This window comes from Hordeum vulgare, chromosome 5H (genome assembly GCF_904849725.1).
Source record: "Hordeum vulgare subsp. vulgare chromosome 5H, MorexV3_pseudomolecules_assembly, whole genome shotgun sequence".
Taxonomy (NCBI): domain Eukaryota; kingdom Viridiplantae; phylum Streptophyta; class Magnoliopsida; order Poales; family Poaceae; genus Hordeum; species Hordeum vulgare.
This window is the reverse complement of record NC_058522.1, coordinates 57,200,630-57,216,685: the sequence shown is the minus strand read 5'-3', so window position 1 is coordinate 57,216,685 and position 16,056 is coordinate 57,200,630. Positions and strand designations below refer to the sequence as shown.

The 16,056-nt window shown below is 46.4% G+C and overlaps 1 protein-coding gene across 3 annotated transcripts; it reads left to right on the top strand.

Annotated features, from left to right (window-relative positions):
• Positions 1-9,208: 9,208 nt before the first annotated feature.
• Positions 9,209-14,479, top strand: LOC123451901. 3 transcript variants are annotated; one of them, XM_045128455.1, is made up of 10 exons: positions 9,209-9,294; positions 9,588-9,760; positions 9,832-12,184; positions 12,268-12,351; positions 12,501-12,653; positions 13,002-13,165; positions 13,247-13,394; positions 13,510-13,632; positions 13,716-13,803; positions 13,946-14,479. In XM_045128455.1, the coding sequence occupies exons 3-10, from the start codon at positions 9,878-9,880 to the stop codon at positions 14,128-14,130; spliced, it is 3,252 nt and encodes a 1,083-aa protein (XP_044984390.1). In that variant the 5' UTR covers positions 9,209-9,294; positions 9,588-9,760; positions 9,832-9,877; the 3' UTR covers positions 14,131-14,479. The 3 variants fall into 3 exon arrangements, with proteins under 3 accessions (XP_044984390.1, XP_044984389.1, XP_044984392.1); XM_045128454.1 differs by having other exon boundaries at positions 9,588-12,184; XM_045128457.1 differs by lacking the exons at positions 13,510-13,632; positions 13,716-13,803; positions 13,946-14,479 and having other exon boundaries at positions 9,588-12,184; positions 13,237-13,357.
• The last annotated feature ends 1,577 nt before the right edge of the window (positions 14,480-16,056 follow it).

Here is a 16,056-nt window from a genome sequence, read left to right as displayed (position 1 = left end):
GACAGACGATGATGGTGATAAGTCACTATTAAGAAAAGCTCGACTTGTCGCAAAGATGTTTTCGACAAGATCAAACAGTTGACTATGATGAGTCTTTCTCACTCGTAGCGATGCTAAAGGTCTGTTAGAATTGTGTTAGTAGTTGCTGCATTATTTATGAAATATTGCACGTAGGATGTCAAAACGTTGTTTCCTCGACGGTTTCCTTGAGCAAACATTGTATGTGATACAGCCAGAAGGTTTTGTCGATCCTAAAGATACTAGCAAGTATGCAAGCTCCAGTGATCCTTCAATGGACTGGTGCAAGCATCTCGGAGTTGGAATAAGCACTTTGATGAGATGATCAAAGATTTTGGGTGTGTACAAGGTTTATGAGAAACTTGTATTTCCAAAGAAGTGAGTGGGAGCACTATAGAATTTCTGATAGGTATATATGGTTGACATATTGTGGATCAGAAGTAATGTAGAATTTCTGTAAAGCATACAAGGTTGTTTGAAAGAAGTTTTCAAAGGAGTACCTGGATTACGCTACTTGAACGTTGAGCATCAAAGATCTATGGAGATAGATCGAAAGCGCTTAATAGAAGTTTCAACAAGATGCATGCCTTGACAAGTTTTTTGAAAGAGTTCAAAATAGACCAGCAAAGAAGGAGTTCTTGGTTGCGTTGTGAGGTGTGAATTTGAGTAAGACTCAAAACCCGACCACGGCAGAATAAAGAGAATAGACGAAGGTCGTCTTCTATGCCTTAGCCGTAGAATCTAAAGTATGCCATGCTGTGTACCGCACCTGATATGTGCCTTGACTCAAAATATGTTGAGAGGTACAGAGAGTGATCCATGATTGAATCACTAGCAGCGGTCAAAATTTATCCTTAGTAACTAATGGACTAAGGGATTTTTCTCGATTATGGAGGTGGTTAAAGAGTTTGTCGTAAAAGGTTACGTCGATGCAAGCTTTGACACTAATCCGAATAACTATGAGTAGTGAAACGGATTCGTATAGTAGAGTAGATATTTGGAGCATTTCCGAATAGCACGTAGTAGCAGCATCTATAAGATGACATAAAGATTTGTAAAGGACGCACGGATCTGAAAGTTTCAGAACTGTTGACTAAAACCTCTCTCACGAGCAAGACGTGATCAGACCCCATAACTATATGGGTGTTGGATTCATTGGAATCACATGGTGATGTGAACTAGATTATTGACTCTAGTGCAAGTGGGAGACTGTTGGAAATATGCCCTAGAGGCAATAATAAATTAGTTATTATTATATTTCTTTGTTCATGATAATCGTTTATTATCCATGCTATAATTGTATTGATTGGAAACACAATACTTGTGTGGATACATAGACAAAACACTGTCCCTAGTAAGCCTCTAGTTGACTAGCTCGTTGATCAAAGATGGTCAAGGTTTCCTGGCCATAGGCAAGTGTTGTCACTTGATAACGGGATCACATCATTAGGAGAATCATGTGATGGACTAGACCCAAACTAATAGACGTAGCATGTTGATCGTGTCATTTTGTTGCTACTGTTTTCTGCGTGTCAAGTATTTATTCCTATGACCATGAGATCATATAACTCACTGACACCGGAGGAATGCTTTGTGTGTATCAAACGTCGCAACGTAACTGGGTGACTATAAAGATGCTCTACAGGTATCTCCGAAGGTGTTAGTTGAGTTAGTATGGATCAAGACTAGGATTTGTCACTCCGTGTGACGGAGAGGTATCTCGGGGCCCACTCGGTAATACAACATCACACACAAGCCTTGCAAGCAATGTAACTTAGTGTAAGTTGCGGGATCTTGTATTACGGAACGAGTAAAGAGACTTGCCGGTAAACGAGATTGAAATAGGTATGCGGATACTGACGATCGAATCTCGGGCAAGTAACATACCGAAGGACAAAGGGAATGACATACGGGATTATACGAATCCTTGGCACTGAGGTTCAAACGATAAGATCTTCGTAGAATATGTAGGATCCAATATGGGCATCCAGGTCCCGCTGTTGGATATTGACCGAGGAGTCTCTCGGGTCATGTCTACATAGTTCTCGAACCCGCAGGGTCTGCACACTTAAGGTTCGACGTTGTTTTATGCGTATTTGAGTTATATGGTTGGTTACCGAATGTTTTTCGGAGTCCCGGATGATATCACGGACGTCACGAGGGTTTCCGGAATGGTCCGGAAACGAAGATTGATATATAGGATGACCTCATTTGGTTACCGGAAGGTTTTCGTGCATTACCGGAAAAGTTTCGGGCTCATCGGTAGTGTACCGGGAGTGCCGGGAGGGGTGCCGGGGACCATCGGGAGGGGTGTCACGCCCCAAGGGGTCTCATGGGCTATGGGAAGAGATAAACCATCCCCTAGTGGGCTGGAATAAGTTCCCACTAAGGCCCATAAGGTTTGAGAAGGAAAAAACACAAGGTGGAAAGAGTTTCCAAGTGGGAAGGTGGAATCCTACTCCAAGTAGGATTGGAGTAGGACTCCTCCACCTCCAATTTCGGCCAAACCTTTAGGTTTTGAGGCTGCCTCCTCCCCTCCCTCCCACCTATATATACAGAGGTTTTAGGGCTGATTTGAGACGACTTTTCTCACGGCTGCCCGACCACATACCTCCATAGTTTTTCCTCTAGATCGCGTTTCTGCGGAGCTCGGGCGGAGCCCTGCTGAGACAAGATCATCACCAACCTCCGGAGCGCCGTCACGCTGCCGGAGAACTCTTCTACCTCTCCGTCTCTCTTGCTGGATCAAGAAGGCCGAGATCATCGTCGAGCTGTACGTGTGCTGAACGCGGAGGTGCCGTCCGTTCGGTACTAGATCGTGGGACTGATCGCGGGATTGTTCGCGGGGCGGATCGAGGGACGTGAGGACGTTCCACTACATCAACCGCGTTCTCTAACGCTTCTGCTGTACGATCTACAAGGGTACGTAGATCACTCATCCCCTCTCGTAGATGGACATTACCATGATAGGTCTTCGTGCGCGTAGGAAATTTTTGTTTCCCATGCGACGTTCCCCAACAGGAACTTGGCATGCGGTCTTAATTTAGTGTAGGTAGTGCGTGTGCCAAATTTTCGTCGCAATCGGAACTCGTTTGATACATGTACCATTTATTATATAGCGAGACTATAGCCGGTCATTTGTCGGACGTTTCGGTATTTTAAAACTCCGATTCCGGGTTGCCCGTTTTCCCTCTCATCCCGCCTAGCCCCTCTGCACAGTGCCTCGACCTGCCCGCGACATAGCTCGAAACTCCCCCCCCCCCCCCACGACCCGAAAGTACGCTCGTGACCGTGGTGTCCAGATCAACCCTGTTTTACTGCAAACTATCATCGGTTTGTCAATTGGATCTTCCTAGCCTAATTTTTTTGGACCGTCCGATTACGATCGGAACGATCAGATGACCCCTAACTAGCTATATATTTAGATCCTAGTCTAAACCAATCCAAGCCCTATTTTCTAGGTATCCTCCCCTGTCCCATCCATCAATCCCCTCACCTCCGCCACCCACTAAAAAATTCCCCTCGGGATCCCCAGATTCAGTCCACAGCCAACCCGGCAAGCCGCTCGATCTAGAGCTTCCTACGCCTCGACCTCGTCCTCCGCGTGAGCCGAATGGCCGGACGCATCCGTTGCCATGTCGTGCGAGCAGGCTGTCCCCGATGAGCCAGCATGAGAGCACGAGGGCGCATGGTCTCACCCCCGAGCTCCCGTGCCTCATGCTTCCCAGGAGCCAGTCCTCCCGAGCTCCCGCTTGCCTGGGACCGTGCCGTGAGCCGCTGGAAGCCGTGTCGGCGAGATTCACCGACGGACAGGCACCGCCGCTGACCCGGGTCGCCCCTCAAGCCTGCCTTCTTCCTCCACTCTCAGTTTCCTCCCCATATCCCTAATCTTCCTCTCTGTGCACCTCTCTTCCCCGCAGGTACGCACAGCCACGGAACACCTGCAGGTGTAGTAGTAGCAGCCATGGACAGGAACAGCCGGATTCAGTGCCCCAAGGACCGGATCCATCTGTCCCCAACCGTTCCCTGCTCCTCACCTCTCTCTCACCTCGGATCTCTCTCTCTCTCTCTTTGTCTAGCAGGAGCAGCCCCAGACCTTGCCATGGCCATGCGTGACCTGCTCCAAGCTCTCCTGCCCATGGAGCTCGCCATCGACGCCTCCCCACCTCAGATCCGGCGCCACCATGACCCTGCCGGACCTCGTCCCCCTAGAACTGTGCCTCCCCGGAGTCTCCGTGTGCAGCTGCCGCCTAGGCTGCCTTCCGTGAGCGCCGTCGCGAGCACAACCAAGCAGACCCAGTACATGGTCAGTGCGCTCCCCATTACCATGGAGGTCTTGGGTTCGAGTCCCACATATCACAATAATTTGTGCCTTTTTTTGTTTCATTGCACCCTGCGTAGGGAGGTTCTCCAATATGAATCTGTTCCTGGTTTCATCAGAAGTGCCGCAGTAGCGCACTAGCATGTGCCGTGCAGTGAGAACCAGGGGTTCCTGGGTTCAAATCCCAGATGCCTCCCATTTTTTTCCTTTTTTGTGTGTGATAGGAATTTTGTGAATTCCACAAAGATGATTGATTTTAAAATGCTTATAACTATTTAACGGTGCCTCATATGCAAAAACCGTAGATATGTAGAATGTGTGGAATTTCGCATAGAACAATAATTTCCAACTCTCATGCATTTTTTAAAGCTGTTTGCCTTGCTGTTTGCATTGGTTTGCGTGTCATCGTGTTAAAACGGTTTAGGTCGTAACTATTTGTCCGTAGCTCCGTTGGAGATGTGCCATATATGTAAATGGACCAGAACGATGAGTAGAATCACGTGAGCCACTTTGTTTCTCCGTTTAACAAACATAAAATGTGATTAGGACAAATCTGGATAGAATTAGAATTTAACGCGTGGGGTCATTTCGGAGATGCTATATGTCGTCTCGGCATCATTTAAAATGCCAGGTAGTTTAATTTGTGCTTCACCTCTTGCCATGTTTAACCACATTTAATATTGTCGTGTATCTAATCGGGATAGAACTAAATAAATAAACGTGGAGTTTCGTCAATATGCAACTCGTTGTATATTGAACTTCACTTAATGTGTAGTGTTTGAGTGTTGTGAATTGCCATGTCGTGTCTTGCATTTATTCAGCTGCTCATGTATCATATGTGTTGTGCATCGTGTGGTGAATCTCGTGTGTTGATGCTTGTTTCCGGTTTCCTCCGTCTCGATAGAGTTCCACAAGCGTGTCGGATTGTGAGGACCCGTTCGACTACATCGATTCGTCTGCTTCACAGAGTCATTCTTTTTCCAAGCGGGATCTCAGGCAAGATGACCATTTCCCCAGATACCATTACTATCATTGCCATGCTAGTTTTGTCGTTTCTATCGTTATGTCTTGTTGCCTACCACATGTGAAATATCAGCCTCTCAACAATGCCATGAAAACCCTCAACCTGTTCAACCTAGCAAACCACTGATTGGCTATGTTACCGCTTGCTTAACCCTGTGTTAGTGTTGCTAGTTGCAGGTGCAGTTGCTTCCATGTGATAACATGGATCCGTTGTCATATCACCATTTTAATGCTATTTAATTTAATGCACCTATTTACTTGGTAAAAGGTGGAAGGCTCGGCCTTTCTAGCCTGGTGTTTTGTTCCACCTTTGCCCCCTTAGTTTCGGCTACCGGTGTTATGTTCTATATTTGAGCGCTCCTAACACGATTGGGGTTGTTATGGGGACCCCCTTGATAATTCGTTTTAGATTAAAGTTGGTCTGGCAAGGCCAACATTGGTACTATATTTGCCAAACATAACAATTTGATAATACTGAAATGCATAGGGAGTTAGCGCTACCCGAGGAGTAATTCTACATAATACAGGGGGCCAGTGCTGATGGTGCTGGTCCAAAAGAGAGCACTATGCGGGGCCAACCCAGAGAAACTTGGGTGATTTCTATCAGGCCACCGTACGCGTAGCTTATCCGTCGTGTCCTGAGAACGAGATACGCGGCTGCTATCGGGATCGTCGACACGTCGGGTGGCCTTGCTGGATTAGTTTTACCTTTGACGAGATATCTTGTGCATCGGGATTCTGGTGATTCTTTGGGTAATCTCAGAGTTGAGGTTTTCCACTAAGGAGTCCGACGAGATCGCGAGTGTCGTGATCGAGGATTTCTATGCGGCTTCTGGTAATTTGTGATGGACTTCCCCCTCTTATTACTTGTACTCGTCCGCCATGCGTAGAACTTCCCCCTCTTATTACTTGTACTCGTAAGTTTAGCCATCAAATATATGCTTAGCCGCTGCTGCAACCTCACCACTTAACCATACCTCACCTATTAAGCTTTGCTAGTCTTGATACCTTTGGAAATGAGATTGCCGAGCCCCCCAGTGGCTCACAGATTACTACAACACCAGTTGCAGGTACAGGTAAAGATTATTTGACGCGAGCGCGTTGATTGTTCATTTGGAGTTGCTTCTTCTTCTTCTTCATCATCGATCTAGGATGGGTTCCAGGCCGGCAGCTTGGGATAGCAAGGATGGACGCCGTTCTTATTTTCTCGTTTGTTTTCGTCCGTAGTCGGACCCTGCTCTTCTTCATGATGATTATGTATTGTACTGCTGTGACTCTGATGTAGCTTGTGGCGAGTGTAAGCCAATTCTATATATATATATATATATATATATATATATATATATATATATATATATATATATATATATATATATATATATATATATCTTCTTTTCAGTACATGTACTTGTAACGATATCCATTCTTGCGACACGACGAGATGCGCTTCCATCCCTGACGAGGCCCTCGTGCCAAATTGAGGATAGGGTCGCATCTTGGGCGTGACACAGGCCCGCTGGCAGACGGCAAAGGCCAGGGACGACAGATGACAAAGGCAAAGCTTCTTTGCCGTTAGCCACCTAATGGGGCTGACAACTATGCTTTGATGCCTGGCCCCTTTGTGGTCTGCTTGTCTAGAAAGACCGACGACAACGATCTTTGTCGTCTGCTGCGCCCTTGCAAACGGCAAAGAACGTCATTACCGTGACTTTCAGTGTCGAAAGTGGGGCCGTCAGCCAGCAGATGGCAAACATCTTTGCCGTCCATAACCTGGTCCTTGGCCATGTGCTATGGCAGACGGCAAAGAAGTTGTTTCCTGTAATGACACTAAGTATACATAGGACATAGAGTATCATGGGCCCCTCTTAGACCAGGACCCTAGACGGTTGTCCCTCTGGACATACACGAGTGCCCGCCCTGTGCATGAGACCTTGAAAAGTGCAACCCACCTATGCAAATATTGTCCCTTCTTTGCAGCAGTTGAAGGTCACATCATGTCTTAGGACCTTGCCTAGATCTCACTTGTTTCCTCGAGTGACATCAGCACCGTCAACGACTGATGGGACAAGCCTAGTGGTCATTCAGGAGTATCAGACGTGTAATTCTAGGGCCCTCTTAGCCGGCGAACATTCACTGTGAAAGGTTCGCATTTTGAACGATTTCATTGACAGTTTCAGATGTGAGGGGATGACACATGGCAGTTTCTTCAAAAAAGTCATTTTTCGTTTGAAACTACCACCGATGGATCTCGTGAAACAATCAAGGAAAAAAACGTTATCTTGCCATCCCCTATCGGCCGACGTCCGTTAGATAACAACTCTAATGGGTTGTACTCCCTGTGTACCACAATACTTGTTGTTGCGAAGAACTAGTCTAGTTCTCTCCAACAACAAGTATTTAGGAACAGAAGGAGTACTACATAGTTATATTTTTTCTTCTAAACGTTTCTGTCAGTTTTCGCCAAGGATTGGTCATCTTCGACTAAGGACACATTTCTTTAAGGAAAAATGCTTACCATCGTTCGGCCAATTTTAGCGGACGCGCCCGTCACCTTCTTTGCGTGACACGCGTCAAAGTGAGGCCACACACACCATGCTTTGTCGAGCATGTTTGTGCAACACAGGCTATGCTTCTGAAACATATGCGATGTCGCGATGGTCCACGACATGTCTATATTTTCCAACAAAACATCTCTTGCAGATTATTTCTGCAACAACATGTGAGTTGAAAAAATGCAATGATATACCAGTTGCATTTTTACATATGTTCAAATTTTTTCGACAATACGACGTGTGTTGCAGAAACAATTCCGCAATAGAACGTGTGTTACAGGAATAATTCCGCAACAAAACCTATGTTACAATAATGAAGACGCGTCCGACCATTCGATGTTGTAGATCTAACGGCTTACGACGTGGCTGATCTTTCTAAAAGATCAGCCCCTTAATTATAGAAGAGAAGGAAAAGGGAAACGGGAGAGGCGTTTTGTCTCCCGAGCTCACCTGCACCCGCTCCGACGAAAAATATCAAAACAAATACTAAATAAATTCAAAAAATTCTATTTTTTTGTGTGGTAAATAATTTAATGCACGAGGTCCGTTTCAAATTTGAACTCATTTGGGCATCTTGAGGCGCTCTCGTCAAAAAAGTAAATCTGGGTCTGTAAAATGGTGTACTGTTTACGAACTTTTTCGATCCGATTTGTCTTTTTTGTCAAAAGCTGCTCAGGTGTCCAAATAAAATGAAATTTAAAGCAAACTTCACGGATCAAATTATCTACCATACAAAAAAGTTGGAACTTTTTTAGTATTTATTTTTAATATTTTTCTGACCCGAAGCAGATGAGCCTGGGAGCAGAATCGAATTATTGAAGGGAAACGCTTCCTTCACTCGTCTCTCCTTGCCTCCTTGGACACACGCTTGTTCTTGGCGGCAGTTCCTTCGAACGCACGTCCGTCCTTGTGTTGCACACAACGTGCAAAGTCAGCCAGGCAGCGATCCAACAGCCGACCAAGGGGGACACATCACATTACCTGGCCCCGCCGGCAAATCCATCCAACACGCCCCGCTTCGGGCGCAACCGGCAACGAGAGCGAACCCACTTTTCCGTCCCACCTTCCCCGTGTCCTATTTGGCGTTCCGTTTCGTTCGCTCGTTCGTTCGCTGCCGCGTTCCTCTCTCCCTCCCTCCCCACCCTTTCCTCCCTCCGCCACCACCAAATTCCCAGGCGGCGATTTGCTCCTCCCTGCCCCGCGCGGCGCCGACCCGCTAATGCGCTTGGGCCCGCCCCGTCGGCGAGATCGGCGCCGGCGTCTCCGTCCCATTTGCGGCGGCGACCTCACCGCCGGCGACGCGGGGCGGGCCCCCCTTGTCCGGCTGGCCGCCGGCGTGCTCGCTCGGCGGGGGGCGGTCCCGCGCTGATTGATCCCTCGGTAAGGAGCCCTAGCTTGATTTGATAATTCGTAGCAGTGGCTCGCTGCGTCCTGTCTTGTTCTGCTCTGTTATTGAGAGGATCTTTTCGGGATTTTTTTCGTGGCTGTGAGCGGTCGAATCCAACTGAGCTAATTTGATTATCAAGTTCTTCGTCCCGTAATATTGATCGCGTACGAACATTGCACACAGAGAGATTCTTCTCTCTCCGCACTTCAATTTGACCCGTCCTGTGTGTTTTGTCGCGGGATCATAGCGAGATGCTCACCGTGTTTTCTTGGTTTATTTATTGCAGCTACGCTTTGCTCGGGGGTCTACATTAGGGGAAACCGCTGCTCCTGTCTTAAATAGATGAATGAGTAGTTCGGCATTTCAAGATATAGCAATTAGCTCCGCTGTTCAAGGAGGAGGAGGAGGAGCTTCCAGCACAAGCACCATTGCTTTGTGTTGCTTCAGATGAACAGCCAAGTTGGGCCCAATAACCACAAGAACTTGAATGTGGTCTATCAGGATCTCACCACGGTTCTTGGTCTTGGCAGGTTTGACTCCGGGAACCTTGCTGCCGGTTTGCCTCTGAAATGTGATATGGATCCGGCAAATTTGGTGCGCACCAGGACCATACCCTCTGAGAATGTACTCAAACCAGCTCAACATTCAAGTGACAACCTACAAGATACGTCTTCTCCCTGCGAAAGCCCGCATGCTGGAAAAGTCAAGTTCATGTGTAGCTTTGGTGGGAAAATCCTGCCTAGGCCTAGTGATGGGGTGCTCAGATATGTGGGCGGGGAAACACGTCTCATATCGATACCCAGAAACTTCTCATGGAAGGAACTTGTGCATAAAACCCTCTCGATCTACAATCAGCCTCATACCATCAAGTATCAGCTCCCTGATGAGGACCTTGATGCTCTGATTTCTCTTTCATGTGAAGAGGATCTTCAGAATATGATGGAAGAATACTACAGTCTTGAAAAGGCCAATGGCTCACCGAGACTTCGGATATTTCTTGTCTCCCCGAATGATTGCGAGGAGTCATCGTTAAGTGCAAGAAGTTTAGAAAGTGAACCAGAATATCATTTTGTTGTTGCTGTGAACAATCTCTCACAACTGAAGCAGAGTACCAGTGACAACAATTTGGTGAGCCAGTTGAGCCAACAGTTGGATAATTCCCTACTCCCCTCCAGAGACTCAACTGTATCTCAAACAGATATAGAAAGTGGGAGTAAAGCTTTGGCTGGAACAGCCTTAAGCGAGTCTTCCTCTCAGTTTTTTCTTGCTCCATACTCACAACAAATGGTGGCTGAGTCAGCAGCAACTTCCTCCCCAGGCTTAAATCGACAGAGGACGTCTTTGAATCAGTCTAGGTTGCGGATGTCTTCAGACAGACTAACAATGAACCAAGAACATGAGAACAAATATGAAGTTAGCAATGGATCAAATTTGAAAACCATGCTTCCAGACCATCAAGATAAGACTCAAAGCGATGTAGACACAGGTATTGGAATTGGATCAACCATGCACAATCTTCAAATTCAAAGGCAGGCAAAAGATTTGGGTACACCTCGAAATGAGAGTTACGTGAGTTCACATACAAATTATGATAAGTCCACTCCAATGGAAATGCCCTTTTATTCTGAAAAGGTGTACATCCATCCAGAGACTGCTAGTTGGCTATCTGGCATGCATGAATACACTGGCCAAATTCATGGCATGCCGCATGCCTTCTCTGATCCTTTGCTGAATGATCGCACTGAACAACCTGCATCCAATCTGTCTTTAACTTTTGATTCCTACATACCCCCTTCATTTTCCCAGAAAATGTGTCAAGCTAATGAGCTGGAGAGAACAATAAGCGGGACTAGGCCAGATCTTCTACGTGCTAAACCACCTCAGATTGCTCGTATGGATGAACCAAATTACCTTGTTTCTAGTCATACCGACCAGCGGTACGGTCAAGGAGTTACTGGTGGAGCCAGTTTTGAGTCAGCCGTATATTACCAACAAGACAGTTTGCCTACTAATATGGTGCAAACAGGTCATGATGGTGGTCCTGTTGTCCAACAGAGGAAGATTTATCATCCGGAGAACAGTGCCGCCCCAAGTGTTGCTCCCCAGTGCACTTATGTTGACACAAGGCTCACTTTGCACCACACACGTGGTGCAAGGTTGTCCTCGGGTGAGTTAGATGCTCTAGAAAGCTCATGCTTGACGCCAATGCATGCTACTGATAATTCTCATTCACGCTTTCTTCATGGATTCCCTAATGGATCTCAAACAGCGAATTCAGATCGTGGATCTCATGTAGAGAAAATGAAATTAGGGTGTGTTACAGATTATGGAACAGCTGGCTGTGTGCATGGTAATGATAAAGTTGCTCCTGGACCCCATATACTGTTGCCTATTGACCCTTTTGAAGCTTTTGCGCCACAAAGATCGGTGGCAAATGGAGCATCCGCTGTGTATCAAAATGAAAATTTCGACCAGTTATTGGGGCATACCTCTGGTTTGGCTACCTCTTCATCTATTGGACTAAGTAATCCTGATCTGACCGTAAACATGTTTGGCAATGGCACCTTCAAGGATGGCCTTTTACAGAGAGATGTTCCTGTTTTTAATCAGCACAATATCATCTGCAGTGATGTAGGGGTAATTGGATCTGATCGTGCAACCATCAATAACGAGGACATGATTCTGAAGGGCAGAATGCATAATAATTTTCAAATGGAGGCACGTGTTATAGTTGAGGACGTGACTGATGATATGCCTTCATGCATTCCGTCATCCAGACCAATTCCTCAGGTTGAAATGGCAGCTGAAGAGCAGCACCATGCAATTATGTCATCAGAGAAGGATGATGATGCTAAGAGCGATGGGCCAGAGTTAGCTAATGAGGTATAACCTATCCAATATATTTAGCATGCTATTCGTTCCTAAATAATGGTTGAGCATATTGTATTTTTCATTCCAAATGTTAGGAGCATGGTGATAAAGCAGCTGCGGATGGGTCCATTAGTGATGCTGAGATTGCCGAACTTGAAGCCAGCATGTATGGCTTGCAGGTGCAGTTCTAGCACTCCACGTCTGTTTAGTAACTACAGTATTCTTTCAGCTCAGATGTTTATTTGTTTCATAAAAAGAACATCTCCATGGATTTTGTTTCATAAGCGAGTCATAACAGCATTTGATTGTTTTACTTCTGTATGGTCAGATCATAAGAAATGCTGACCTCGAGGAGCTACGTGAGCTGGGATCTGGCACGTTTGGAACCGTTTACCATGGAAAATGGCGAGGAAGTGATGTTGCTATCAAACGTATCAAGAAAAGCTGTTTTGCTGGGAGATCATCTGAACAAGAGAAACTTGTCAGTAGTTGTATATCCATTACTCTTTTTTAGTCATTTAGGAAATTCAGCAACAACCAACCATACCTCCAATCTAAAACGTAGGCCCTTTTAGCCTTTCAATTTTATCCAAAATGTAGGTCTTTCTACACTCTCAAATCTCAATGCACTTCTGCTTATGCTGTTCCTATTCAGCCCCTCTTATTATGTGATCCAAAGTTCTGTGCACGTGAAGTATGATTGCTTTCCTTATTGCTACATGTTTAGGCGGCCTGACTAGTAATTGAACTTTTTAAATTGAAACATGGTTGATAGAACACATTCATATTATCTTCATTAGATATAATGCCAACTTGCATTTTTATACAGACCAAAGACTTTTGGAGGGAGGCACAAATTCTTTCAAAGCTGCATCATCCAAATGTTGTTGCTTTCTATGGTGTGGTTCCTGATGGAACTGGAGGAACATTAGCAACTGTGGCAGAATTTATGGTGAATGGTTCACTAAGGAATGTTCTTCTAAGGAAGGATAGGTGAGTTGTGTATGTTACTGTTCAGTGTTTTCCACTGTGCGCAATGTTGTTGTTATGTCACTATTTACTAGATCTCTGCAGATCGCTTGATCGTCGGAAAAAGCTCATCATTGCAATGGATGCGGCATTTGGGATGGAATATCTGCACTCGAAAAGCATAGTCCATTTTGATTTGAAATGCGACAATTTACTCGTTAATTTGAGAGATCCCCAGAGACCAATCTGCAAGGTAGTTTTAGATCCACGTGAAGTGCTGGGGTGTGTTATCAGATAGAAGCAGCCTTGTCTTCCCTTTCGTTCTGATGTCATGGACCTTTCCATTAATAATGTGTAACTATTCTCAGGTTGGAGACTTTGGATTATCGAGAATTAAGCGCAACACTTTGGTTTCTGGTGGTGTACGGGGCACCCTTCCATGGATGGCACCGGAGCTGTTGAACGGTAGCAGCAGCAGAGTGTCTGAGAAGGTAACGCCTTTCATCAGACTCCACATCCTCGTTTTGCATGTGCAACCATCATTTGCCTGATATGTACATATTGACACACGTAGGTGGATGTGTTCTCTTTCGGGATAGCATTATGGGAAATCTTGACGGGTGAGGAACCATACGCAAATATGCATTGCGGCGCTATCATAGGTATGCTTAAATAACCATGCCTTGTTTCTATTATGATTCAGTATTGACGAATTGTCGAAGGACAGAATCCTTTATCAATTTGTGCCCCCAAATCTTAGCATTGAGTCCTCAAAGTAACTTTCCATACTTTGCTTGTGAGAAGGCGGTATCGTGAACAACTCTCTCCGGCCTCCAGTACCTGAAACCTGTGACCCTGAATGGCGAATACTGATGGAGCAATGTTGGTCGGCCAATCCCGATATCCGCCCCTCGTTCACTGAGGTCACGGATAGGCTACGAGCCATGTCAGCGATGCTTCAGTCAAGGGTACAGGCCCCAGGAAGCTGATAAAGCTTAGATGTCATCAACCAGCAAAAGATTGCTGGCTAATCCCCACGGGCTCTTTTTGTGCATAGACGAGTACATAGCATACCTGTATTTATGGTCACACTGTATTCTGTTTGATGTATCTATTCTTATTTTTTGACCATTTTTAGGGTTTCTGAAGTAGCGTTTCTTGCAATTTTTGTGTGTAGTTTGCGAAACTTGTGACTGTCAGACCACTCAAGCTTCCATTTTTGGTCCTTTGGTTGTAAAAGTATGAGATTGTAATTATATAGCAGACGAACTGGCAAAAAGCATACTGCCACTTTTGAACCTTCATAAATTCAGAAATAAAGTTGAGGTTTTTGCTTAACTGATCAAGAGGTGCATTGCACTTTTAGTATATACCGTACGTACTAATTAATTACCCATGTGTTGCAATAGAGGATATATATTTTGTTCACATATCAGTTGTGTGTGCATATACCTTCTATGCACTATCTCCCCTTCCTTGCCTCTCAGGCACACTTTCGATTATGAACTTGTGCATAATGTGAAGAGGGCAAGAAGGGAAGGCACGCACACTTTCGACTATGAACTTGTGCATAATGTGAAGAGGGCAAGAAGGGAAGGAAACCAGTGAAGAGGGCAAGAAGGGAAGGAAACCATACGTGAGATGTTCGCGCGGCGACTGCACCGCCTCAATGGGGAGCTTGTCAAGATTGGATAGGAGTGGTCGCTCAGAGACATCTTCACCGCCACCGGTAGGAGCTCCCTGGCCAGGGTTGCCGTTGGGTGAGGCGGGCTTTCACACGACGCAGAAGAAAGCCGCGACTGCACCGCCTCAATGTGGAGCTTGTCAAGATCGGATAGGAGTGGTCGCTCAGAGACATCTTCACCGCCACCGATAGGAGCTCCCTGGCCAGGGTTGCTGTTGGGTGAGGCGGGCTTTCACACGGCGCAGAAGAAAGCCGATCAACTCTTGTGCAAGCGCCAGGCGGCGGCCGGGCAAGCTATTGTGCCCTTTCGCCACTAGGAGGTCGATGTCAGTGGGGCAAGGGCAGAGCTTCCTGGCCAGGGTTGCCGTTGCGTGAGGTCGGCTTTCACATGGCGCAGAAGAAAGCCGAGCAGCTCCTCTGCAAGCGCCAGGCGGTGGCCGGGAAAGCTACTGCGCCCTTTCGCCACTAGAAGGTCCAGTGATGATGGCATAGACGGCGATGGATGTGCCGCCGGCCAGGCATACAATATCACTTTGAGTGTTAGTAAAACCAGGGTATTACTATCCCGGTAAGAAGAGCTTTGGCAACGAAGGCATGGATATTTCTCCACCTAGAAGAACACCTTTAGGAGCCTCGACATGCCCATGGGGCAATAACCTGTTTCGTGTGGAGGCATCTCCAAAGAAGAAGGCAATTCACCGTTGGGAAGCGTCTTCACGGAGTCTCCCCGGGTAGCCGCGGTAACACATAACCTGCCCCTCAAGAAAGAGTGTATCGTTTGGAGGACGTATGATGGCCAGTATCGAGGAACACTGCTCCCAGTGTGAGTAAAGATATGAAGGCCAAATGACTAGCCCTTTCGCACGGGCTTCAATAGGACCCATCCGGCCCAAGTCATCCATGGGGACTACAACGAGATTCACCTACCGCTTGCACCTCTACAGTTAATAGAGGTACCTCGCCGCCGCTCGACGAATACCGAAGGCTACAGGTAAGTATCCAAGGGGTAACACATAGCCCCGAAAGGACGTCATCATCACTCGTACAAGCATGCCATGGGCGACCATGCACCATGGTACATGCTAGGCTAGCCTCCTTAAGTATATATTCAATCAATGAGAACCCCCGACAAGACCTTCCTCGATGTTATAAATAGGGGAGACCGAGGCTTCTCAGAGGGTTGCCTTCGAACCAAGAAACACACGGGTCGAACTCGCCCTTGTAACAGATA

Coding starts and splice junctions, on each gene's coding strand:
- LOC123451901 (XM_045128454.1), top strand. CDS start 9,749: ATGAACAGCCAAGTTGGGCCCAATAACCACAAGAACTTGAATGTGGTC. Junction 12,185..12,267: donor GGCCAGAGTTAGCTAATGAG/GTATAACCTATC, acceptor TCCAAATGTTAG/GAGCATGGTGATAAAGCAGC. Junction 12,352..12,500: donor CCAGCATGTATGGCTTGCAG/GTGCAGTTCTAG, acceptor CTGTATGGTCAG/ATCATAAGAAATGCTGACCT.